Here is a 26,737-nt window from a genome sequence, read left to right on the forward strand (position 1 = left end):
AATTGTGGCCACACCCAGCCTTTGTCCCTAAGGTTGTTTCACTATTTCATGTAAATCAGGACATCTTTTTTACCAGCGTTCTTCCCAGAGCCACATACTAATGACCGGGAATGCAGGCTCCATTCCCTGAATGTTAGATCAGTGCTGGCTTTTTATGTTGAGTGGACAAAGCCGTTCAGGAAGTCGACACAACTCTTCATTGCCATTGCTGAGAGAATGAAAGGACTGCCAGTCTCATCCCAATGAATCTCTTTTTGGATTACGGCCTGTATCAACATGTGCTACAACCTGACAAAGATACCAGCCCCAGTATCGATGGTGCACTCCATGAGAATGCAAGTTTCATCTGCAGCGTTTCTGAAGCAGGTCCGCATTCAGGATGTCTTCAGGGAGGTGAAATGGTCATCTCTTCGTACCTTTACGTCGCACTACGCCATCATGCAGCAGGCTAGAGACAATGCTGCATTTGGTAGAGCTATGCTACAGTCTGCAACTCGGTGAACTCCGACCCCTCCTCCAGGGGACTGCTTGGGAGTCACCTACTTGGAATTGACATGAGCAAACACTCGAGGGAAAAAATGGTTCCCTACTTTTCGTAATTGTTGTTTGAGATGGGTTTGCTCATATCTGTTCTAAGAGCCATCCGCCTCTCTATGTCGGAGTATCTGGCAAGAAGGAACTGAAGAGGTGGTGGGTTGGCAGAAGGGTGACCAGATGTCCTGATTTTATAGGGACAGTCTCTCGATTTTGGGGTCTTTTTCTTATATAGGCTCCTATTACCCCTCACCCCCGTCCCGATTTTTTCACATTTGCTGTCTGGTCATCCTAGTTGGCAAGGACATATGTACCCAGCCATGAAGTCGCCACTCCAGGGAGCTTCACAGCTGACCCGACGGTTACTGCTAGGGAAAAACCTTCCGATGATCATGCACATGGTGCACACCCTACTTGGAATGGACATGAGCAACACATCTTGAAGAACAACAGTTACGAAAGGTAGGGAACCATTTTTTATAAGCTTTGATCAGGCTGGGCTTTCAGGGTTTATATCTGCATTGTTGTTGCCCATTAATAGTTACATTTGACATGCTAGTTATTCCCTGCTATCTTGTTTCAAATGTAATTTCAGAAGTATCTTATACTGCTAATGAAGGATGCTACTTTGCCATCAGACCTCACAGACCTTTTATCCAGTTAGAACTCAAGACATTTTATAAATTTCTGATGTGCCATATTAAAACAAATTTTGTTTCCAGTTTATTGGGTATACAGCAGATAGGTTACAGATCTGATACTCTGTGTGAGACTAGTAGCTTTTAATCTAGTGCCAAGAGGAGTATAGTGGTACTCTCGAATAACCTTTTCTATTTCATTCACAAACTGTAGTTCGGTGTTCTCTCAGATAACTGCATTCTTCTCTTCTTGCTAAGGGCATCAAGTCCTTGTAGGTGTAATTTGTATGTTCATAATTGATGTAAACTGATCTTTGACTTTAGCGTCACCCTAGGGAGTTTTAGAAAAGACTTTGTAAGGCTGCTACCCCTTTTCAGCTGTTTGTGATAGCTCTTGAGACTAAGTAGAGACTTCTAGTTCTGTTTACCACTATGCCAATTAAACCTTTGACAGTTGTTTAAAACTCTCATGTCATAGATTTAATTGACTCGGTGGTAATTCTGAAAGATCTTGGAATCTTGCCTACGGAAGCCAGGGATAGCACCCAGCAGGAATTTGTTCCTAAAATTCCCAAGTGTAGATTGAGTTCTAGGGCACATGAACATGTGAAGTGTTAGAGATTTTAGGGACTAATAGCTCCAGTGGCATGAAAGTTAGAGCAATCTCTGCTGTATTTGCAAAAGATACTGAAAAATTAACCTTTTGGTTGTTGCAGTGCAACTTAAAAATATAGATTTGCTTTTGTTAGTTAACTGTACTCAAAAATAAAACACTGTAAAACTTTAGTGCCTACAAGTCCACTCAATCCTACGTCTTGTTCAGCCAATTGCTAAGACAAGTTTGTTTCCATTTATAGGGTCCTACCTCTAATTCCCTCGCCCCCACCCCCCGTTTCCCCACATAATACTTTCACAATAAAGAGATTGCACTACAGTACTTGTATAAGGTAAACTGAAAAAAATACAATTTATTTATCTTTATTACAGTGCAAATATTTGTAACAAAAATTAAGTGAATACTATACATTTTGAATTCTGTGTTGTAATTGAAATCAATTTATTATTATTATTATTATTATTATTATTATTATGGATATTTTTCTACATTTTCAAATATATTTTATAATGAATTTAAATTTGGTGTTCTGTTATTGTTTAACAGTGTGATTAAAACTGCGATTAATCACAATTTTTTTTTATCATTTGACAGCCCTAGTTTATTCCTTTGATGTTTTGGATGAGAAATTTTCATCATTTTAGTGAAGGGGTTGTTAATATACTGTACCATCTTTATTTCTGTTGGGAATTTTTATTTTGGAATCTTGCACTAATTGGTCTTTATCAGTTGTATAAATGGATTTCACAGTTGTTCAAAATGTCTGTGGTTTAAATGTTGTCATAGTTCAATATACTTGATTAGATGATACAATTAAGCATAAGGTTAAATGTGAAGATGGTGTTACTGTAACTTGGAGAGCTCTTGAACAAAGGGAAGTTCTATATCTATGTAAATTGTATTTGGGGATATAGTAAAAGTATAAATTAGTAACGTTGGAAGTAGCAGTACTTCTGTTAATGTACAAAGGAAAGTACTAAACTTTAGTTCTGAAACCTCTCTAGGTACTGTATTCTGCTGGTTTGTGAACTTCAGTTTTCTTACATCAAATTTGAAGTTGGCCTGGTGAAAGAGAGCAGAAATGTAATATTTTGTCAGACAAGATTGTGGCATTGCGAATGTTCTTTCCCTTATTCTCAGGGAAGCCCTGATATCCTTGATTTCCTTCAGAAGGAGCAGCTTATATGCTGTCAAGGGAGCAGTGACAAGGGAAAGTCTGAAGCAAATGGATTTTAAATATATAAGCAGACACTGTAAGATCTTGTCTTTACAACTGAAATTCTCTTAATCTAGGTCTGAGACCAATTATTAGACTTGCAGTAATACTGCACTGTGAAAAATTAAGTTTGAGACTCATACTTGGTTATCTGGCTGCTTCTGGGACTATAAGAATGAGTGAGTGCGTGGCAGTGCGTCCTTGATGCTTTTTGGGATGTCCCTGGTGAAGGAGATGCCGCTAATTGATAAGGGTGCTAAAATGGTGCCCATCGGTGTCATTACACAAACTACAGCAAATGTTTACTTTAGCTACCAATTTTTAGTGACGAACGACACAGGTTCAGTGAACAACTTGTATTTCATTTGTCACCCCTAGGCTAAAATGTTCTTGTGTACTTTTGTTTCATTTTCCAGTTTGTACAGCCCCATTTGCACAACTTTATGTATTTGATCATTAGATATTTACATCATAATGCTTATTTTATTTATTTGAATTACAAGTTAAAGCAAGAAAGCCCAACAGTGACTTCTGGTGTGTTAAAAGGTTTTGAAAAGATAAGCATGGAATATCAGAAATTCCTAATGTGTTAAATTTGAACAGTTTGTGAAATAAAATATTCTCCCACATCCCAAAAAGTTTCATTTGATTATAAATAGTACTCTTGTACAGATATCTTTTTGTAAATTTCTAGTTCAATGCTTATAGTTCATATAACATCACTCAGGTGGCATAACTATGCAAACTTGATTTCTGAAACCCTGTATAAGCCAAACATATGGTCCTCATTTCTTGTAAAATAGTGGATTGCTTTTTTATAAAGTGCATAAATGATTGTGCAAAGGGGATGATCACACAGGTTCCTGGGTAAACCGTGTGCTCTCTTTAATTTCTTTAAACACAACAAGTTGCAAATTGGAGGTCACAAACTAGCATTTCCATTTTTTAAAAACAAAATAACCAAGTTGGCGGAGACTTTTGAAGAAATAATATAGCACACTTTTTAAATCAATTTTTAGATTTCTCCGCTTTACAGTATTTCAAAAGAGCTATGTAAACTGGAAGTAAATTCCATCATGTATCAAACAGAAAAGATGATGTTGGGAGCAAATGGTCCTAAAATAAATCTCTTAAAAATGCCACTTCGGTACAAGAAGTAGTTTTAGGTGTTCATAAAAATTACATAGTTCAATCAGCAGAAATATCTATTGTCAGTTAAGATTTTCTTTATTCATAGGACCCTGTAGTATATATGATTGATTGATTGATTTATTGCTTATAGAACATAACTTATGGAACTGGTGAAAACATATAGTTTGTAACACAAGCCGGGGGAAAAAGCAGGTTTCTTAGATTAGGAGCAGGCCCTAAGCTGATTTCAGTGGGAGCAGGATCAAGCCCTTTCTCATTTGTTTACTTTTCTGTACAACTGATAGTGGAAACCTGACTCGCTTCATAATTAGTCTTCAGTCAGAAGCTGATGCTTCCTAGATATAGTTAGACCATTAAATATATGGCTTCTAAATCCATTTGTATATTTATTGAAGGCTAATATTGCTTGGTAAGATTTCTTTCCTAGTGTCTCTGATCACCAGATATTTACCACAACAAGAAATATCAAAAGCACCCAAGGAAAAGGAGAGGCATACAAAACAATTTTTTAAATATAGATTTAAAATAAAAAGCATGTTAAAAGTTAGTTTAATATTGGGCAGATTTCCAGGTTGTAGCATCTGCTCTCTTTTCAGTTGACTGTTAGGAAAGCAGAAAGCACTTAACAGACATTTATTTTTATTTATTAATGTGGTTGTGGTATTTCAGATAAGATTGGGTGCTCAGCCATTTTGTGTTTATGGAAAAACTAATTTGTTCATGTTGCATCTCTTTCAGTAATAGTTATGCAAGAGTGCGAGCTGTGGTGATGACCCGGGATGACTCAAGTGGTGGATGGTTACCACTTGGAGGGGGTGGACTAAGCTGTGTTACAGTCTTCAAAGCCATTCATCAAGAAGAGAACAGTTGTGCTGATTTTCTTATCCATGGAGAACGACTCAGGGATAAAACGGTAACAAATTACATTATGAATACAACATATGTATAACTTGATAGAGCCTAAAAGTAACACCTACATGTTGTTGGTCTACAGAATAATTAAACTTAGCCATAGTCATTTCCACTTTTTGTTGCGTGATTTTACACTATCTAAATATTCATATGCCTAAAAGAGCAAGTACCATATTTTATTTTTTGACTTTTTTTTAAATTTTCTTCCTGTATCTCTAATATTAAGTGTTGCCTTTCAGAAGTTCAGAAATACACTTTTTGGCAAACAATTAGTTTTTCTCCCCTCTGTCTTTCTGAGGAAGCTTCCAACTAACCTTTTTTTTTTTCTGTTTGTGCATTGGCAAAATCAGTCAAGACAGCGAAGTGCAGAAAAGTATAAGCATGCAACATTCTTGAAGTTCATTTAAAAAAAAAAAAAAAAGTCCAGAGAGAATTCCATGTTGAACTATAAACATTTTATTCTGGGTCAAATTTTTCACCTAGAGTAAGGCAGTTTCTATAGTTATTGCTTGAAAATAACCTGTCTGGACTCTGATAAAATAAATACTACAAAACATTGCATTGCTTGAAAACCACACAGTCTGAACTGCAGGGCTATGAACTCTTCATACACGTAAGAGATGAAACTCTTTTGAAGTGTGCAGTTTCCTTTTAGGATAAAAGATCTGTGTTGCTAATTCTTACATGTGAGTACCTGCTCCTCCAGTACTGATCAATTTTCTGCCTTTATCTCAGCGGCTAGGAAGGAGGTCCTATGATGCTGTCACCGTCCCCATGCCAACTGGTGGTTGATTCCCAAACCCTGTTGAAAGCCTTGGACCCTCTTCCTCCTCCCACTGTGCAGCACCCAGCAGGCTCAGAAGCTGAGAGTATTAGTGATCCCACATTGTTTAGATTTTTCTCACAAACCTTTTTTCCTAGACCTAACCAGTCTCTGACTAGACCTCCATAAACTCTAAGATTCAAATAAGGTGCTGAATTCCATCAGAGTAGCACTGTCTCTTTTTTCCCCCTGCACAATGCAACCTGTGACATGCTTAGGCTGTCAGCCAGATCCCTCTCTGCAACACGCTCTTTTGATTGGATAAAAGGGAATGACATGACCAGAAAGGGAAAAGCTGTTAAAAGGAGTTTCTTGGTGAGCTTTGACTTCAGAAGAGCTGATGGATCACCCAAGTCATCAGTGGAAGAGGGCAAACTTTCCCCATCATCCTTGGACTAGTTCAGCATAAAGGAAAAGGTACCAGTATTTGAAGTTGACAAACTTGGTGAATCTTATTCACTCACCTGTAACAAATTGCCTATCTCATCTAAAGAAGCTCTTAAGAATGTGTAGGAAGATCGGAGCAGTTGTTCCAAATCTTAGATTCTCTGATAAAGATTGTGAAATCAATGATCCACTCAACTTTGAAAATGGATTTTCCCTTCTATTCCAGCCATACTGTATTCATGTAGACAAGTCAGTTAAATTATCTTCAGACTGCAGGAATGACTCTTCTTTTTCTTATCTCAATCAGTACTTCTCTCAACACAAAACATTTCCATTGAAGTGACTGGAGCAGGAAGCATCCCCAAAGAGTTGTTTGCAGACCAGATAATGGAAAGCTTGCTAAAATGATCTTTGAATCCTTTTCTCTTGCTTTGCAAGCAGCCATAGCCTTCATAGTCTCTGCTTGAACAGTCCTTTTTATCCTCTGCTCCCAGTTTCATGAGCCAGAGAGGCTACCATTTGAGACAGTTTCTCCTCCAAAGTCCTGACATCTCAAAACTTGTTCCTCACATAGAAGGTCTGAAACTTTTCTCTTCCTTTGCTAGTACTATGTCCAGCAGCTATGCTGTCTAAACTGGGGCAATTCCTCATGGAATCCCAAGACACATCTTCTCTGACCTTCTTTCTCATTATTCTGGTTCTAGAGCACAAAAAGGTCTTTTAGTTCCTGTTTGGGAATTTAGTGGGAGGGATATAAAAAGGAAAATATTTGCTCAGTACTACTTTGGGTTTTGTTGTTGTTGTTTTCTGGAGTTTCATGTTGTATGAACACAGATTTTTAGACCAGATGGTATCATTATGATCATATAATTGAATTTCCTGCATAGTACAGGTCATTTCCTGTAACGTACCCAGCATCATGTGATTGGACCAAAGCATGTGTTCTAGAAAGCCATCTAATACTGAATTCAGTACACCAAATTACAGAGAATTCACCACATCCCTTGGAAATCTATTTCAGTGGTTAATTACTGTGTATTCAAACTGAAAATTTATTATTTACTCAAGCATCAAACTACAACCTTTAGAACTTGTTAAGCCCATTGCAAAAGTAAAAAATGGGCAAATTTACCAAGCTGATGTGAGGTGAGGGGTTGGAAATTAAATTAGGTGGTGGTGGTGGTGGTTGTTCGGGATTTTTTGGACCAAAGTTTTTGGTTTCTGCTTTATGTGATCTATTTGGTATCTAGTTCACTGAGAAGATAGTGAGGTTTTGCATTTGGCATGAGCATGCTCTGGTCCTGGAGGGCAGACCCTTTATCTAGTTTTCTGGAATCTCATACACATTCAGAACAATCAACTTTTGGTGTGTGTGTATGCCCCCATCCCCAATTTCAATAATGTATTTTTTTCTGTACCACTGACATACACCTGACTACACCTGTACTTAGATGTTACTTAAGTTCTAGGGAAGGAGCCTCTTTAAATGAATACCAGTAGAGTGAGGAAGATAACTAAATTCAGGCAAGAAGTTTATTTCCAGTGCAGTCTGAGCAAACAATGTGAGAAACTCCTGTAAAATACAGATACCAATACAGCTTGGAAAAGGAGTTGCTGTGTAGCTAATTATGGGGATAGATGTTTGGTAAGAGAGTAAAAGGAAGCTGTACATTTGTGTTGTCCCTGACTTCAGAGGAAAGCTGCTGTAATCCAAAAGCTAATGTAGTGACTCAACAGGAAAGATCTGATACCTCAGGTGATTTAGGATAACTGTTAGGATAAAAGAAACGACCCCATATCCAGCTAGTAGCTAGGGTAGGTGGGGACATCCTCAGACAATGATATTTCATCAGAGGGACTACAGCAAGCTGTAAGACAGCCTTTTAAGGTATATCTACACTGCAAGGTAAGCCCAGGGTTAGTGGGGCTTGAGTCAGCTGACTCTCGTTAGGTGACTCTGGGCTTGAGCATCTCAGTTGTATTTTAACCATATTTTAAGACTTTTTTTCTAACGTGTGCTTGAACCTAGTGCTCTGGCGTCCATATTGCAATGCACAGACCCAAGTCAAAGTAATAATATCCCAGAGTCCCTAGTGCCCTGGAAATGTGACCACTCTCGCCCTGGGACTGGGAAACTTGACTGCCCTCCCTACACTTTACCAGGAAGCAGCTTGTTTAGGAAAAGTCTCTCGATCAGTTTGCTCTACATTGCAAAGCCACGAGGCTCTTTGATAGTGTGCTTTTAGATCAGTGATCAGAAGAGAATGAGTTAATGCTGACTTGAGCTGCTGCTCTTCGCAAAGGGGCGGGGGAGGGGGGCTTCTGTTTTCAATAGGTTGGATTTTAGATTGTTGGGATAGAGGAGGACTAAAGAAGTATCTCCATACAATTGTGAGATACTTCCAGCTGACTTCCAGAATCCCAGTCAAGTGGGGCGGCCTCAATACTGCAAAGCAACAGGCCTCAGACCCTGGGTAGTGGCTTTAGTTGATCTGCAGGGTCCTGGGTTAGTGTAATTACAATGGAAATGCGGGGGGTAGACTTCAACCCGGGCTCAAGCACAGGCTTACTTGCAGTGTAGACATACCCTTAGTCAAGGAACAAATGGATGATGCTAAGAGCTGTTAGATTACCATCCTTCCTACATTGTTAAAACTTGTGTAGTTGCTAGTTTGAATGATCTTATTGTAAATTCTATGTTCAAGCATGTAAGTCTTGGCCCATTCTCTTCTCTTTTCTGCAAATGGACAGGAAGTTTGTGCTTTTTTTAAATCTCAACTCTGTTCAGATTTGGTTGTGTTATCCCTATCAAGTTGTTTGCTAGTGCTCTGGAAGGAAACAGAACTGTGTCCTTAAGCCAAGAAAGTTGGACACTACAACTGTTAAAGTCAAAGGAATGGAGAAAGTTTCTGTCTTCCTCCACAATAGAGCCTGTAGAGACCACTATGACACAAAGTGTGAGCCGCTGCCACCCCTCCCGCAGCTTCCCGCCTCCAGCTGCCTTCCGCACTCTGCGAGGGAGAGGCTGTGCGCGCAGCAGCCTGTTTTGCCTCCACGTGGAGCCAGCGTCTGGCCAGCATGGGCATGATAAGGGAGCAGTGGGAGGATTGGATAGGTCGGGAGTTCTGGGGGTCCTGTCAGGGGATGGGACGTGGGAGTCCCAGGCGTCTGTCTGGGGGTGAGGGTGTGGATAAGGGTTGAGGCAGTCAGGGGACAGGTAGGGGGTAAGGTCCTGGGGGGTGTCCTCAGGAGGGGGCAGTCAGGGGACAAGGAGCAGGGAGCTTAGGTATGGGGTGGGGTTCTGGGGAGCAGTTAAGAGGCAGGGGTCCCAGGAGGGGGCAGTCAGGGGACCAGAAGCAGGGGATGTTGGGGGTTCTGACGGGGGCAGTCAGGGTGGGAAGTGAGAGGAAGTTGATGGGGGCGGGGCTAGGGCAGGGCTCTCCCCTCTTTTTTGATTGTTGAAATATGGTAACCCTAGGTGAGCGGGGAGTTGGGGGCGCATAGGGACTAGCACCCACATACATCCATTGCAGCCTGCAGGAGCCCCTGGGGGTGTGCCGGGCTGCAGCCTAGGCAGGAGGGATGGGGGGGTGCAGCTGCTTCCCGCTAGGGGTGCTGCCGCCGCCTTTGCAAGGTTGCTGCCCCCCTGCACCACGCCGGCTCCTCCATGGCTGGGGCTCGCTGCTGCTGCAAGCAGGGCGCTCTGGCTCTCCAGTGCCTTGCTCCTCCCTGCCGAGCTGCTGCAGTGGCCCAAGCCCGGCAAAGCCAGTGAGTGGAGTCAGGGCGAGGGCCACCGGGGTGGGATGGAGAGGGCTCGCGGAGGGGGAGAGGGGCTGTGCACCCTCCAAGGGAGTTCAGGGGGCGAGGAGGGGGGAACCTGGTCTGGGGAGCAGCCCCTGGGCACGGCTGGCCCCTGGGGTCTGTAAAGGCTCGTTGGGATTTGCACCTCAATGAACCGATGTGCAAGGGGGCGCAAGGTGGAAGTCTTGTCTAGGGCACAAATTATCCGTGCACCGACCTGGCCCCAGGGGTTGCATGCACCCCAGGTTAAGAACCACTGCACTAAACTGATAAGATCTGCATTTTAGTTTAATTTTAAATGAAGATTCTCAAACGTTTTAAGAAACTTGTTTACTTTATATGTCTATAAACTATTGTATGTAGAGAGAGACCTTCTAAAAACGTTAAAATGTATTACCAGCACGCGAAACCTTAAATTAGAGTGAATAAATGAAGACTCGGCACCCCACGTCTGAAAGATTGCTAACCCCTGCTCTAGAAGTTAAAGATTAGTGATGAACAAACGTTAGCTGGATCCTATGTGGAGCCTTCAGAATTACATGTGAAGGGTCAATTTAAGAAACTCAGTGCAGTCTCTCTAAAATGTTGCATGTTATTGACAGACTGCGTTATAGTAGTTTAGGAAGGAAGTCACAGTGGTGGTAACAAGGATATTGATTTAATTTAAGAGAGGGAAAAGGAGGCTTGCCATTGAACAACTTTACTCAGTTTGTGTAGATCTCTGTTGGAATGTAATGTTGTCTCACAAAATACCCTTGACATAATTACACACTTCCTCCTTTTATTACAGGGAGTCCTCGGACTTACGACACAATTCATTGCTAAGACTTGCGTTGTAAGTCAAAACGTAAATCAAAACCGCTTTTCCCATAGGAATCAATGGTATGAAGGGGGGATTGGTTCCTGAATCAAGGCTTGATGCACTATTTGTACCACAATAACCCAGATTTTTGTACTGAATGAATTATAGATGACTAATGTTGCAACATCAATGTATTTACTAAACACTGTATTTTGTAAACAGCATTCATATAAACTCCCATAAGCTGCTCAGAATGCCAGCAATACAGGCTCAGAAAACCAGGGAGAACAGTATGCATACTTGTGCCAGAATGCTAATTAAATTCAAAAGCAGCTAAACCATAAGCTTGCATGCTAAAATACATAGAACTGTTCCTTCTTCTTTGAGTAGTGTTCCTATGGGTGCTCTACACTAGGTATATGTGTTCCCCTGCGTCTCTAATCAGAGGTTTTACTAGCAGTGTCCCTTGAGCTCGGGCATGTGCTTTCCCTCCCTTGTGGTCTGCCTCAAGGCTATCTAGCACTCAGCTGCCTTTGGCCTCCAACAGAGCGAGCAATCATCCCTTCCTTATCTGCGCCATTAGCATAAGTAAGTAGTTTTTGTTTTCTTTTGTTTTCCTTAATAGTTAGCGTGAGGAACTGGGAATGTTCTTGATGATGTGTTCTTTGAATACTGAGTGGGGAGTATTGACCTGGAAGGTTGCGGGGGAAGTTTTGCTGGGACTGTCTGCATTGGGGATCGGAGACTTGCCTTCAGGGAAGATACCTGAGCACGTAACATGAGAACTCAGGAGGGGAGTTCTTTTGTTTTTTTTTTTGGTTTTTTTTTGTTTGTTTTTGTGTTGTTTTGTTTTTACTGGAAAAAATTCCTTTATTTTAGTCTCTGAAACAACATTCCTCTTCACCAAGACAAGTGGAGTAGGTATGAACTGTCGCCTCTTCCTTGCAGAAAATCAGAAATGGTAGTGGCATCGGGCTTGCTATCGAGCTGCAGCATGCAGATCAGCGTAATCGCCTTGCTGCACGCTCAGATTCCAGCAACGTCAGGACATCCCCCTCACGGACAGGCCCCGTTACGTTCCGGATGATGGATCTGCTGGTGTCGTCCATGAATTCAACCCGAACCTGGGTGCACTGGCCCTGCGAGCCCGTCCGGCCCAGCACCTTGGGGACCCGGGCCAGTTTGATGGGCTGCACGCGGCTCGTATCCATGGCGTTGGAGGCCAGGTAACACCTCTGCCCCAGAAACGGAAAAAAGGCTCGAGGAGGAGCCGGGGGGAGGGACAGTGAGAGGGCTGGAGGGAGTTTCAGTTTGGAGCTGGCTGGGGAAATGGAGGGGAGCTCTGGCCTCCCAACGGGGCTCTGGCCTCCCTGCTCTCCCCTCCTCCCCCACCCTTCAAGATGGACCTTACTGAGGGAATCCTGTTGTCTGTACCTGCAAGACCTTCTTGGACTGTGTTCCTGTCATCTAAATAAACCTTCTGTTTTACTGGCTGAGAGTCATGGTGAATCGCAGGAAGCCGGGGGTGCAGGACCTTTTCTCCCCCACACTCCGTGACAGTTAGTGTTTCCTTTTTTATATATACTCCTTTGGGATTAAAGGAAAAATTAACGGGAGAGAGAGAGAGAGAAAAAACTTCCTTTCCTGCACTGTCTGAGAGCATCCCCACCACCTACCCCCAGGCATTTAGTAGACTCTTAAGTTTTTTTCAGTTTAAACGAAAAAGGGGGGAAAGAAGAGAAGTAAAGAAGACCTTTTTCTGCATTCCCCACTGCTAGCCCCCTGCTCAGGGGCATGCCTGGTTCTCCCTGCTCCAGAGGCACCTCTCCTGCAAGGAGTTGATTCCTGTAATGGCCAGACACCCACACTATGTCTGGTGCCTGGGAGAGCCTCACAGAAGTGCTTCACCTGCCACAGCTAAAACAGCTGTCTCGCAGGAACTGGGAGCTGAAGTTAAAACTCCTCCTTATGGAGAAGATACTTCAGTCTCCAGGAGACTCTAGTGCTGACCCTGGATCATCCGTGGAGTTTTTAATTTGAAAGGGGATAGAGCAGACTCTTCCTGTAAAGGCTCATAAAAAGGGCTCTGAGTCATTGGCCAGCTGGAGGGGTTCCCCAGTGTGGCCACCTCAGTACCGACGGCTCCAGAAACACATGGGCTCTGAATAGTTGGCCAGCCAGAGGGGCTCCCCAGGGCCTCGTTCACCTCGGTACTCACAGCAACAACAAAACTGAAGCCTGGTACCCAGAAGGGGGCCTGTGCTATGAGCTCTGTGGCACCAGCTGCACGACTTGGAGAAGCCAGGGGCTCAGGCAGTCAGGCACTGAGCAATGGTACCGCTTCCTGAGGAGACAGACAATTACTGTACCATCTCAAAAAGAGCAACACAGGAGAAAACCTTTGGTATCTGGTGCGACAAAACTCCCATCTAGGGAGTGCTCTTCACCTTCCCAACCATCGGTACCAGCAACATTCCACAGACACTCCTCTGTGGTACCAAGTGAGCCCATGGTACCACATAGGTTCTAGTACCCTGGAGACCTGTGGCCCCAGTACCCAGGGAAAGACACCGTACCATCTCTAAAAGAGTGGCGCCAACAAAACTTTCTGTACCAGGTGCAACAAAACTCTCATCTAGGAAGTGCTCTGCACCTTCTCAACCATCTGTACCGACAAAGTACCATGGACACTCCTTTGCGGTATTGAGTGAGCCCAGGGTACTGCATGAGCTCTGGTACCCTGGAAATGTGATGGTAGGGGAAGAACTGCAATCCCCATTACTCGGTACCGGGGCCCCAGTACTGAGCAAATCCTGGCACCCAGAATCATTCTTGGCATCAGGCCATGTACTGTCAATACCCCAGACGGCACCACCCTTCCCCAGTGATGAGTCTGACAGCAACCAGGAGGTGTTCATTTTCCTGGTCCCTCATCGTGGCCCCCATTCCAACCCTGCCCTGTCCCCCTTCATGTGGACCCTTCTCATGAGAGTCTACTTCATCAGGAAATATATCATTTGTTATGCCTAGGGGCCATTGAACCAGTCCCAGTGCAACTCAGGAGCAAGGGGTTTTACACTCATTATTTCCTGATTCCCTAGGAGAACAGAGGTTAGAGGCCCATTCTAGATCTATGGGCATTAAACAGTATGGGAAGGCACAGACGTTGCTCCAGCTCTAGAGCAGGGAGATTGATTTCCAGCCCTCGACCTATAGGATGTCTACTTCCATATCTCAGTACAACCATCATACAGGAGATTTCCTATGGTTTACCTTCGGGGCAGGATCATTATCAGTACAGACTGCTCCGCGTAAGGTATTCTTCAAGGTTCTCTTCATTGTAGCTGCACACTAACCCTGGTACAGTGACTGGAATTTATCAGCACCAACCTTGATGCAGTACAAGCGAGAGCATTCCTCCCACTACACAGATTCACCACCCTGGGATGGATGCCTCCCTTACAGACTGGGGAGCTCACCTACACAACCACAAGGTTCAGGGCAAATGGTCTTCCACAGAAGTGACCTTCCATATCACTCTGCAAGGAAGCACTCGAACTTTGGAATTGGTCCATCCATCACAATGTGCTCATCTCAGCTGTCTGTCTACCAGCAATACAGAACTTGACAGCCAACAAGTCTACTGGAATTTTTGTGACAACCATGAATGGTTACTGAATTCAGAAGTGCTTCAAGATATATTTGCTCTTTGGGGAACCCTGACTATGGATCTCTTCGCTACTTACTGGAACAAGAAATGTCCTCATTATTGCTCCAGGGCCAGCCTGGGGAAACATTCACTGGGAGATGCCCTTATCCTCCCATGGGACAGGGCCCTCTTGTGTGCCTTTTCCCAGTTCCCTCTTCTATCCAAGGTCTCGTTGAAAAGTCAACAAGACAAAGTGAGAGTTATTCTGATTGCCCTTCCTGGTCGTGACAAGTCTGGCTCCCTTACCTGACACAGATGGCAATATGCCCTCCTGTTCCTCTTTGGCCCATTCCTCACCTGCTTTCTCTCAAAACAGTGGTCCTCTGCCTCCAGGCTTGGCTCCTTCTTAGTTCCAAAGGTTAGAGGCAGAATGCTCTAATGAGCGGAAAGACGTGTTGCTACACAGCCAAAAATTGACCGCTTGACATATTTACTTACAAAATGGAAATTATTCCAAGTTTGTTGTCATTCTAAACACATAGACCCAACCTCATCTTCCCTCCTTCTGATTTTACATTACATTTTAGACCTCAAGAGGTCAAAACTCTCACTCAGCTCTCTTAAGGTACATCTCATGGTGAAAACAGCGTTTCATGGCCAGGTAGACAGATTCTCAGTGTTTGCTCACCTGCTGACACTTAGATTCCTTAAGGGCATTGGGAATCTCTTCCTGCCTGTGATACCACCTGCTCCAGCCTGGGATCTGAACCTAGTTCTCAGGGCTTTGACTAGACCTTCCTTTGAGTTCATGGCAACTTGCTCTCTCTTACACCTGTCCATGAAGACAGCATTTCTAATTGCCATCACCTCAGCTAGGCACATAGGAGAAATAGTGGCCCTGATGGCACACCCAGCATTCACGGCCTATTTTAAAGACAAAGTAACTCTAAGGCCATATCCCAATTTTCTCCCTACTTTCTCTGCACTTTCCATATGAATCAACAGATTCAGCTCTCTGTTTTTTTTTCCTTAGAACCACATTGTGGCAATGATTCTGCATATGCTAGATGTTAGAAGGACACTAGCATTCTACTTGGACAGGACTAAGGACTTGAGGAAATCACCCAAATTCCTCCTTTCATCCACAGAAAGATCTGAAAGCTCTGTGATATCATCTAAGACTATCCAAATGGGTCTCTGGTTGCATTAATCACTGTTATCAAGGGCTCAGTCTGCTTCCATCCAGAGTCCATATGCACTCCACAAGGTCAATTTCTATCTTGGTCACATTCTCTAAAGATATCCCTATCTCAGTAATCTGTAGAACAATAAATTGGGCCTCTACCCATACTTTTGTAGAACATTATGTGGCCCCCGATGCTGTCTTCGACTCCACAGTACTCTCTGTAGTAACAGACTCCATTCCAGCCTCCAGTGGTGGGTTCTGCTCAGGAGTCCCTACAGTGGAGCACCCATAGGGACACAAAGAAGAGGAAGTCTCTCACTTTGTGCAGTAACGATGGTTCTTCAAGATGTGTCCCCCTGTGGGTGCTCCACAACCTGCCCTCTTCCCCTCTACTTCAGAATTCTCTATAGGAATCTGTGGTGGAGAAGGAAGTGTGTGTGGGGGGGGGGGGGTTCGCCAGCACAGTGTTAGATACTCGAGGCAGAGCACGAGGGAGGGAGAGCACATGCACAGGCTCAACAGACACTGCTAGCAAAAATCTCCAGTTAGAGGTACAGGGGTGCACATACACCTAGAGTGGAGCACCCATAGGGGGACACATCTTGAAGAACCGTTGTTACTGCACAAGGTGAGTAACTTCCTTTTATTACAGTTTGTTTAATTATGCTAAAATGAATTTTTTTTTTAAGCAGGATATTGGATTGTGTGTCCAAAGTTTGATTTATCTTGTTACTCTTACTAGATAAATTACATGGTTTTTTGTTATCTTTTCATACTAAATGTTCTTCAGAAAATAAATGCTTCTATTTCTTCTAGTAACAAGGAGCAAACACAACTGTGGGAAAACAGTATTACAAATAGGAAATGTTTTTCTTTTACAGGGTTTATTGTAAATAGCTAGTAAACATATCTGTCGACACTAGTGTGAGAGAACTTTGAATGAGTCTTCAGCATTCTGTTACAGGGTGGAGCAATTTAGATGAGTTTGAGGCTTTTGTGAACCTAATTTGAAAATTAGTTCTATTGCAACTTGAGAATAGTGTATAATAACACTTTTTAAAAACCACCATTTATAATTTTTAAAAATGCTACTATAGTGGGATATCTTACTTGACTGCTACAAAACCACTAAAGAGAAAAAAAATATTGAAAAGTAAGGCCCTAGTCTTCCAAATGCTAAGGCAGACAATTAATGCTGCTTACTTGAATAGATCAGTTGACTTCAATGAGACTAAGCCTGTGCTTAAAGTCAAGCATGTGCATAAGTGTTTTCAGCATCATAAACTATGATTGTATTTTTATTGAGAGCTTTTCAAAACAAAATTGCCTTGGTGTTAGCAATGAAAAGTTATTTAGTCTTCCAGTACATTAACAGTTAGTCTGAAGTTTTTCTTTCATAGCCCGAAATTTTCAAAAATAGAAGGCTAATGTTAGGCTCCTATCCCGGAGTTAGACACTTAAAGGTAGGATATTCATGTGCTTTTAAGAGCACAAGTCCCATTGACTATATGCTGCAAACCCTGAAGGAGTATGGTTTGGTCAAAGTATTTCAGCTTTCTTGACTGCTAGAAGTTCAAGATATTGGCATATGGTGTCAGTTGCAAACATAGCACAAGCCACTTGCTTACCTGTTTCATCTTTTGAGTTAATGTTATCATAGTAAAGATTTTAATGAGGCAATGGACTTGTCTTTCTCAGCAAACCTGGGCATTTTATTTAAATGTGAAGGTTAAAAAACTACATAAATTCTAAAAATCTGGTACCAATTAAGAAACTAAATAAACAAGTAAAAAAAAATCCCAAATTAAGAGAAGAAAATGAAGAACTAGAATCATATACATAGAAATCACGGATATTTATCTATCCTGACTTACAGGAAGGGAAGTAGCCCAACCCCTGAAGGCTCAGCCAATTTTTATTCTGCTTCTGCAGCTGTCAGAAGACAGATTTGGTGCACGAGCTGCAGAGCCAAATCAGCTAAAGCAACAAAATGAATTTCTAAACTAATGGTAGCTGTGCTTCTAGAGGAGTCCTTCACAGGAACAAGGGTGGCCCCTATTCTCTCTCCGTAAATTCAGCCACTAGTGTACTCTGCTCACTGTCACGTGGCAGGTAAACTCATAAGAGCAAGTCACAAGTCTGTAGTAACTTGTCTTCACCCCTCAGGATCTGGATGGACTCAGAGGTTTGTGTCTTGTGTGGTCAGGAACTGGGTCCCTCCCTAGCTTTCACCCTGGAGTTTGTCTCAGTCCCCTCCTCATTGCAGAATAGAGCATACATTGTCTCAGACAAGATGTTGCCTCCAGCAAGCCCTTCTGCCCCTTGAGTGGTTGTGGCTAATTTGCCTTTGAAGAACCAGAGCAAGTCTTGCTCTAAGATGCCTAACCTGATGTTCACAGTGTCACCACCAAATACAGAGTAGATTTCCAACTTCCAAAATGACATAGAGGGAGCGCTACTCTGAGCATCCAGAGTAGGTGTCAGTAACGCATGATAGGGGAATCAAATGGCTTAAACCTCCCACTTTGGGCACAGTCTGTGTGCCTTGTTTTAAGCCCCTCCACAGTCTGCCTAAACTCTTAGGCTATATTTTTTTCTTGGGTGGAACAGCAGAATCTTCCTTCATGACCTTACCCCCCAGTGGGGCTTTTCTCACAAATACAAATCTGCAGGCAAGGAGTCAGCCATTTTTTAACTCTGTCTGGAGAGATACTCTAAAGGGGAAGCAAAACAGAGTGGCGCCATAAGGGGAATGTTTGTCTCCACAGGACAAGAGAAGGCTATGCCCAAAATTCAGAGTCATGAGGGGGTGCCTTCCCTCAAGGGTTTAATTTTTCTGTCTAGAAAATTTTCAAACCTCAGATCTCCTTCTCGTGAGCCGAGAGAAGGAGGCTTGCTTCAGGAGTTGCTGTTTCCCTCCACTCCTCCACAAAAACATCTCTCTCCTCCTCCAACACAATCCATGTGAAAAGCAAATGGAAACACTTTCCTTCTATCTGGACTTTCTTCTAGAGCAACTTTTTTGCATTTTCTGCAGAGTTGAAGGAGGTTGAAACAAAGTGTGGATTCCAAACAGGGTACTCCCATTTCATGTGCCTCAAGAAGAGGATTTAGCGCCCTGTCATCTTCCTCCTTATAATCTCAATCTGTAGAAGGCCTTAGTCCTCTAAACAGAAGGATGGAGACAGGCACAGGATTTCTCCTTCCTCTGTTCTCCTTGGGAGACTCCCATAGGTGGCGTCAGTCTTCAAACCATAAGCCTTTCTTTACATGGGGTTGTATAAATGCACTATAGACAATTACACCCCACCCAAAGAAGTCTCATGAATTGGGAGCATCTTGAAATCAGTTGGGCTACTCAAGGACTAAGGTGCTCAGCGTGAATAAAGGTGTCTGACTCTCTAGTCCTTAGAAATTATTAACTAGTTATAGCAAGGTCTAATGCACATTTTAAACAAGACCGTAGTTGCATAATCCTACGAAGTATGCCCTGCCAATTGTGGCAGTTACTGGTGCAACACAGCAGAAGGTTTCCTAGCATTGGTTATAGCCACATTTGACCAAGGTGACCTCACTCTGGCAAACCTAAGTATTTTTCTTTTGCATATAATTATAGCCCATGATTGTAGGTAGATTGCTGTAATAGCATAGTGGGTCACCATTTATTCTCTTACATGTGCCTACACAGCTTCCCAAAAAAGTAAAACCTCTCTGCTTTTCTTGCTTTCTTTCCCACATTTTAGTGATTTTTTTGAGATTAGATAGAAGGTTTCATTTATCCTATTGATTTCAGTCAGACTACTCCATACAAGTAAAATTACATGCATATGTGTTTGCAGGGTTGAGCCCTTTGTGATATATTATGAGACAGTATCTACTTATGTATAATGATTTACTTTGTTAGAAGCACAACTGGAAGCCAATTAGATTGTGTAACTTTCTTAATTAGCTTCCTGATAGAAGCTAATTGTGTGTCTTTGGTAATTGCCATTCTCAAAACTTTGCTTAAATTGGCAAAGATGTTCAAAGCAGAATGGGGGCGGGGTGGGGGGGGAGAGGGATAGCTCAGTGGTTTGAGCATTGGCCTGCTAAACCCAGCATTATGAGCTCAGTCCTTGAGGGATCCACCTTGGGTTCTGGGGCAAAATCAGTACTTGGTCCTGCTAGCGAAGGCAGGGAGCTGGACTCGATAACCTTTCAAGATCCCTTCCAGTTGTATGAGATAGGTATATCTCCATATAAGTAAGCTTTCAGTTCTGAGGCATACTATAAAAAGTCTTTTTATACTTACAGAAATTTTTTTCTGCGTAGTAGTACAGGTATCTTGAATGTTAATCTTGTGTTCAATAAATTTAAGTGTTTGAAAGTGTGAATTTGTAACTTGTATTTCAGGCTAGACTTGCTTATCCAGGTCAAAAATTGCCTTGAACACCTTTGCCAATTTAAGCAAAGTTTTGAGAATGGCGATTAACAAAGACACACAAAATGAACATTGCTTTTTATAATGATAGAAAAGAAAACCACATCCCTTTGTTACTGTACTTAAGAATTTATTAATCTCTGCTAATATTCTGCTTCTGGGGTCTAAACCTTGTTACTTTGAGACTGTATATACTCCTTATATAAAATGGTTCTGACTTGCACTACACAGAAGTAATATTCTGTTTGTATTTGTAAAAGGTATAATAGTTTTATTTTTATAACCTTTTAGTGTTTTGTCCATTGAGTGTTCTGATGAAGTCTATAGGTTTTCTGCTGTAACTGTTATGAGATTATGGCATTCAAACCAATGAAATGTTAATTCAGGTTGAAAATCTAAGCTAGTTGGGATGCATGATAATTTAGCAAGCAATAATTTCTTTTCACGGCACACTTACACATGTACACTTGTATGTTGTCTCTTGAATATATATGCACACGTTCTACTAGAGAAATATAATAAGTATTATGTGATGCAGAATTAGAGACTGATAACAATAGCTGATGGTAGTAAAATGACATTTTTTCTGGCCAGAATCATGGAAACAATTATGTATATCTTATCTGAAAGTTTAAGTATTTAGCTTTTGGTATGGTAGGTTAATAAATCATCCTTTTAAAACAAAAAAGTTATACAGAAAATTCAAATTAATAGTTCTATCTTTAAAAAAAAATTCATTATAGCACATAGATGCAAAATTATATGTATGATATGGCAAATGGAACCTAACTTCTGAGAGTGAGGTCCTTGGATTATGGTATATGAAACAGAATTCTGCATCAGCTTCAACTGAGTATTCAAGTAGAGGGTTTTTATTCAGTATCAAAATGAATAATCAAAACAGTAGCCCCTGTTAAACCGAGTTTATGGACTATGCCCACATCTTCATATTTTAGTATACCACAGATGATTGGTTTTTTTGTTTTTTAAATTGACATGCATAACACAGGGTTAGGAGTAGGCGGTGGGGAAGCTGGAACCTTTGTTAGCCGCATGACATCTGTAAATGTGTGACCTAGGGGCTTCTTGATGGAGTCAGGGAGCTGACCCCTGTAGACACAGTCCTTATACTATGGGTAGGTGATAGTGAGCTGCCTCATAACCCTGAGTGCCCCTAGAAAACATCAGAATAGGCAATTCAGGATTGTGGGAAAAGCACAGTAGAGAAAATAAGTATTGATATTTAGATTGTCTTATTTAGGCTTGAGTTAATCATTTTATTATTAGCAGGCCAGTTCACAAATCAGCACTGTTTCAGGATATCTGCAGGCTTGGGAAGACTAAATTGCATTGATATAAACTTGGTTCATGTTTCCCGAGTTGTCTTCAGAAACATGGGTGGTAGCTATTTTAAGGAAAATTTAGATTCTACGGCATGATTTAGCAGCATTGTATGGATCAGGGAAAATTCTTCAACCACAGAATATGCAGGGACCTAAATAGATATCCTGTTGGATGTGGCACAATATTGTATGTCTCTCCAGAATGACTATTGCATTAAGACAGATGAGCAGTTAGTAAACACTTTAAGAATGGAAGAATCCAAGATATTTGTAAGGAAGTACAAGGAAGCTTGATTCTTTAATCCAGAGAAATAGCATGCTACCCATTACTGAAAGAGCTTTTCTCTACAGTTCCCTTCTCCAGGATGAAATCTTTTATTCTACCTATTTTGGAAAATTATATCATGGCATTATATTGAATTGGGAACTTTTTAAGGAAAATTTCAAATCTTGGGTGACAGTCTTAAGTACCGTTTTAGATGTGGGACCAGATTGTACCTACTTGATTTATTCCAGCCACGAAATCTGCCAGAGATCAAGGATATCTACCTGTACCACCTACATGTATTGCCATTGGCCTTCATACCACCCAGCAAGAAAGATGAGGGTAATTGCAGAGTGTTGGCAAAACTGGCATAACTTAATGCCGAAAGACAGTTCAAACTCTTGATGGGCAAGACCAGACACTATAGAAATGGAGTAATGTTGCTTCATTCGAACCAGAAATCTGCTGGTGTTTCAGGGACGCGTGCTGAAAAAAGCAGATTCTCCATGGGTCCATATAAACATAATTCCTAACAAGTTTGTATAACTCTTTTCATCTAAAGATCTCTAAGCACTTCATGGAGGTGGAATTCCTGAAAATCCCCAACTACTTTTCTTTAGCACAGACAGTTATCTGTGGGCTTAAGAAAATGAGGGAGGCATTCTTGACATTGTGCTTCTTTTGGGGAACTTTAAGAGCAAGTGAGAGATTCTTCTGTTCTGTGCTGCAGATGGGGAAAACAGGGCCTTTGGGTTAACATAGGGTATCAGGAGTAATTTGGATATTTGGCAATGGGCTTGCAACTTAGACTTTATCCTAGTGTCTAAACTGGGTGAGGGACCTATATGTATTTCACATAGAGAAATATATTGAGTGCTATAAAAAACAGATATTCCATAAAACAGTTTAACAAAGGGGGGCGGGGATGACACCAAAACCCCTTTCTTTTGATCAGGTGATAGTCTGGATTTATGAGTAGCATTATAATTTATAGGCAGCCTGGAGGTTGACTCAGTGCTAATGTATCCTGTATAAGCATTCTTGCCATCCAAAAATGCTAGTTTTCTGCAAAAGGTGGTTAATGCTACTGTAAAGGATGTTTTGTCTCAAAATAGACTTCCCTCACATGTTAGCATCAAAATTAAAGCACTGATTTTTTTCCCACCCTTCATTTAATTTTATCTCCTAGTGTTTAAATTAACACAGCTGGGAGCAGATGTCCAGTCAGGTACTGCCAGAATCAGTGTTCCTGTACTTCACATCTTTCGTTGTGGATTCGAGTGTAAACAACATAATTTTGGTTCCAGATTGGGAGACATTTTGAACAACATAAGACACAAAAATAATACAAATGGACTTGGTGATATATTATTAAAAATGAAGAAGAAATATTAATGTTGGGGAAGAAGAGGAACAATCCAGAATGAAGACATTGAGCTGGAGGAAGAAACTTACAAAGCACTAGTACTAAAAGAGACATAGAGTGACAGTGGGCTGCAAATTAAAAATAGACCTTTTTTTTTTTTTTTTCCTCTTTGCTACCATATCACACTTTGGTTTGGAGTTTTTTGATGCACATGTAAAAGCAGGTAGACAGAAGCCATAATTTCTTTCTTTGCAGACAGTTATACCTAGAATAGCGTACCTCAGTATCAACCATTTGGAGGGAGTTGAGGCAAGAGCAACAAAAATAATTATGAATCTAAAGAGGAATGTAAGGAAAGAGTAAAAGATCTAAATTAAAATTAATATTGCATAGAGAGGAGTAATTATTGATGATAGAAGACAATTGAAGTCTGAAAAGTGGGATGAATAAAGAATACAAAGGCCAAATAGGAAGATAAATAGTCCTAAATTCACCTTAACTGTGTAATGGTTTTCCAAGAGAAGCAAAGGAAGTTCCATCACATCACATGCTTCAACTAGACAAAGCATTTAAAAAAACAAACAAACTGGGGAACAATCCTGGACTGGGAGAAGGAAGGCTAATATAGGTAGTCTAACAATTAAGGTTGTCTACTTCAGAGCTGTTTTAAATATAGGACTTCATCATCAGAAAAATGCCAGTGATTGGCTTAAGAACCTAATATTTCTTACACAACATGTTGATGGCCCAGAATGACACTCTTTTTCTTAACTGTAATCTTTGCAGTTTCCCCAGAAATTGCAAATGACCTATATTTAAAAAAAATATAAATAGTGCAATCCAATGGGAAATATGCTTTTGTAATGAGGGAATCTTGGAGGTATAAGGAAACAGAATTTTGCTTTCAAGAGGTATTTATAATTAGTGGGTAAAAATGATATGCAGAAAACATTGATCAAGTCTTCTCTTTAATCAAATACTGTGTTCAAAACAATCCTTATTTTTCATTTACTATAAGAGATTTTATATTTCATATGTGTGTGTAACAATATGTTGTACAAAACAAATGCTGAAGTTAGCATTCTGAAAAGACTATCTGACAGGGTTAAAGAAAAAAAAATAGTATGTAACAACTTTTCATGAAGTGCTTTAAATTTAAATAGCGCTGTGAAAACATGAGATAATAAGGCTCCTGTTACAGCTTGTTCACTATTGACATTTTTTAGCAACAAATGTAATATAACTGAACCTTACTGTGTGATAACTTTAAAACAGAAAAATGGCAGAGTGATAGGAAGATTGTATTGTTTAATAACTAGACAAACTGCATGCATATGCCTGAAATATTTTTGTGGTCAGATGTTGTCTTTATGTTCTCCTTTCTCTTAATATTATCACTGTTTGTTTTTATTCCAAATGTAGTATAACACAAATCATAGATTTTTTTTTAATGATATTTCTGGCTGTTTTAGCAAACAGAGTGCAAAACTGCAGCTGTCTGTCTCCTGCTTGTTTTCAGCTTTAATTTTCTTTAATGTTTTAAATAGGTTTGTCTTACTTACAGATATTCATTCTTGCTACCGTGTTAATTTCTGGGTCCAGTGACTTCTCCTGTAGAAGGTAGAGATAAATGGCTTTGAAACAGTATACAAGTAGTTTACTGAAGTAACTGAAGTTTTATAATAGAGCTATGCAAAATCTTCCTTGTGTAGATGCAGCTTATACGGGCAAAAAAAAGTGCTTTTGCACTATAGCTTATATTGGTTTGGCAAGCAAAATAAGCTATACTGGCAAAAGCATTTTCATGCTGGAAAATAATGCCAAACCTAGGGCTCTTGCTGATATAGAAATGTCACTGAAGAAAAATCTCACTCCTCAGTGACATTGCTATATTGGCAAAAGTTTCTAATGTAGACCTGGCCTTAGTTGAAACTGCTTGCTTGTACTGGGAAGAAATTAAACAAGGACTTGTTAACTGTATTTAAGAAGTCATTTTTCAAGTAAAATTCCAAAGATGTATACTGAATATCCTTTCTTTACAAATTTGTGATTTTTTCAGAGAATTACAGTTTTTTTCCTCTTAATTTCTGGAAGGTGGTTTTGGAATGTAGGTTAAAGAAGGACCTCATTTACAACAAAGTTACCCCAACTTTTCACCACTGGAAGATTGATGACAAGAAGTTTGGCCTTACATTTCAGAGTCCTGCTGATGCACGAGCATTTGACAGAGGTATCCGTAGAGCTGTAGAAGATATCTCTCAAGGTATGTCTTGGGGGGGGGGTTTTGTTTGTTTAAAACATATCTGTATTTACCCTGTGAAATTCTACCATAAAAAGAATTTTGATGTAATGCTGTTAAGTACTTAAACATTTGCGTTGTTCCACAGTATACTATAATTGTAATGGTTAGACAGTTTAGTAATACTTTTGAATTTCTCTCTAGCACTTTCCATCTAAGGTCCTAATGTTTTGCTAATGAACTAATTCTCAAAACATGTCTGTGTAATGAAGAAGCATTATCTCCATTTTACAAATGAGAAAACGGAGGCATAGAGAGGTTTAGTGACTTACCCAGATCATGCCAGAGGCCTGCGATGGAACTGGTTTGACCATATCCATAAATTCCCAGTCCTATGTTTTAACTACAAGTCCGTCATTCCCATTTGTTGATACTGTTTTGTATATATCAATGGATCCACACTAGTATTTCTAGGGGCATGTCAAACTATATGTTCTTAGCATGTGAACTATGTAGCTGAATGGTCAGATACCTTTTAAGATTACTTTTTTTGCTGGGATGCTTAGTTCATAGTAATTTTTTAAAATGACATTGTCAAAGTAACTTCATGCATGAATTTTATGAAGGATCTGTGGGAAAATGTTTCATGAAAAATCTTAAGCACTGGTCTAATTGACACAAAGTCCTGGGGCTGTGCTTGTATCCTAGAAACTGATGCATAAGAGAGACAGTAAAACAAAGACTGTTTTGAGGTAGAAACACAATAAATGGGGAGGAGGAAAAAAAATATTTGCCAATGGAAAAGGGAGGGAATGTCCCTTTCAGACACATTAAAGGAAAGGTCAAACAATGGAGAGTTTGATATTCTATGTAAATATCCTTCTGAGATTGTTTTTGGGTTTTTTTTATGCGCATGAAGCAAAGCAAGTAAAAGGCAGAATGCTAATTATTTTATTCTGTTAAAAAGACTTGTCATGAGTTGAGCTCTGAGAGAAAATGCAAGACTAATCGGTGAACGTTTGAGCACACTGTTTTTTCCCTTTAATGTTTATGCTTGTGTATTGTGTGTGTGCACTTATTGATGGTATTCCAAAGTAACTCTTTGAAGGAATATTTTTGTGTTTAGGTATGTGCAACATATTGCCTTTTTACCAATTCATGCAGCTTAAGGCATAATTCTGGGAGTTGCAAAATTCTGGTATGAGGGAGTAGCACAAAATACATTAATGCTTGAAAAATCTGTAAAATCTTTAATCCAAAAAAGGGTGCTTTCTTAATTCTGATTCATGGTAGAGATTTTGCGGGGATGGGGGGAGAAGCTTTTACAAGACAAGGAGAGAAAAACAAATAAGTAGGTGACTCGAAATAGTCTGTGGTAAGAACATAGC

At 40.8% G+C, this 26,737-nt stretch overlaps 1 protein-coding gene and 1 pseudogene across 1 annotated transcript in view; one reads left to right on the plus strand and one right to left on the minus strand.

The window, feature by feature from the left end:
- Nucleotides 1-26,737, plus strand: part of SPRED1 (sprouty related EVH1 domain containing 1) — a 114,423-nt gene that overhangs the window by 52,584 nt on the left and 35,102 nt on the right. Inside the window, exons 2-3 of the mRNA XM_030559393.1 lie at nt 4,895-5,069; nt 25,205-25,373. Coding sequence (XP_030415253.1) covers nt 4,895-5,069; nt 25,205-25,373 — 344 coding nt within the window. The remainder of the gene's footprint in view (nt 1-4,894; nt 5,070-25,204; nt 25,374-26,737) is intronic.
- Nucleotides 11,737-12,099, minus strand: LOC115650043 (annotated as a pseudogene).

Source organism: Gopherus evgoodei, chromosome 4 (assembly GCF_007399415.2).
Source record: "Gopherus evgoodei ecotype Sinaloan lineage chromosome 4, rGopEvg1_v1.p, whole genome shotgun sequence".
In the NCBI taxonomy this organism is placed as follows: Eukaryota; Metazoa; Chordata; order Testudines; family Testudinidae; genus Gopherus; species Gopherus evgoodei.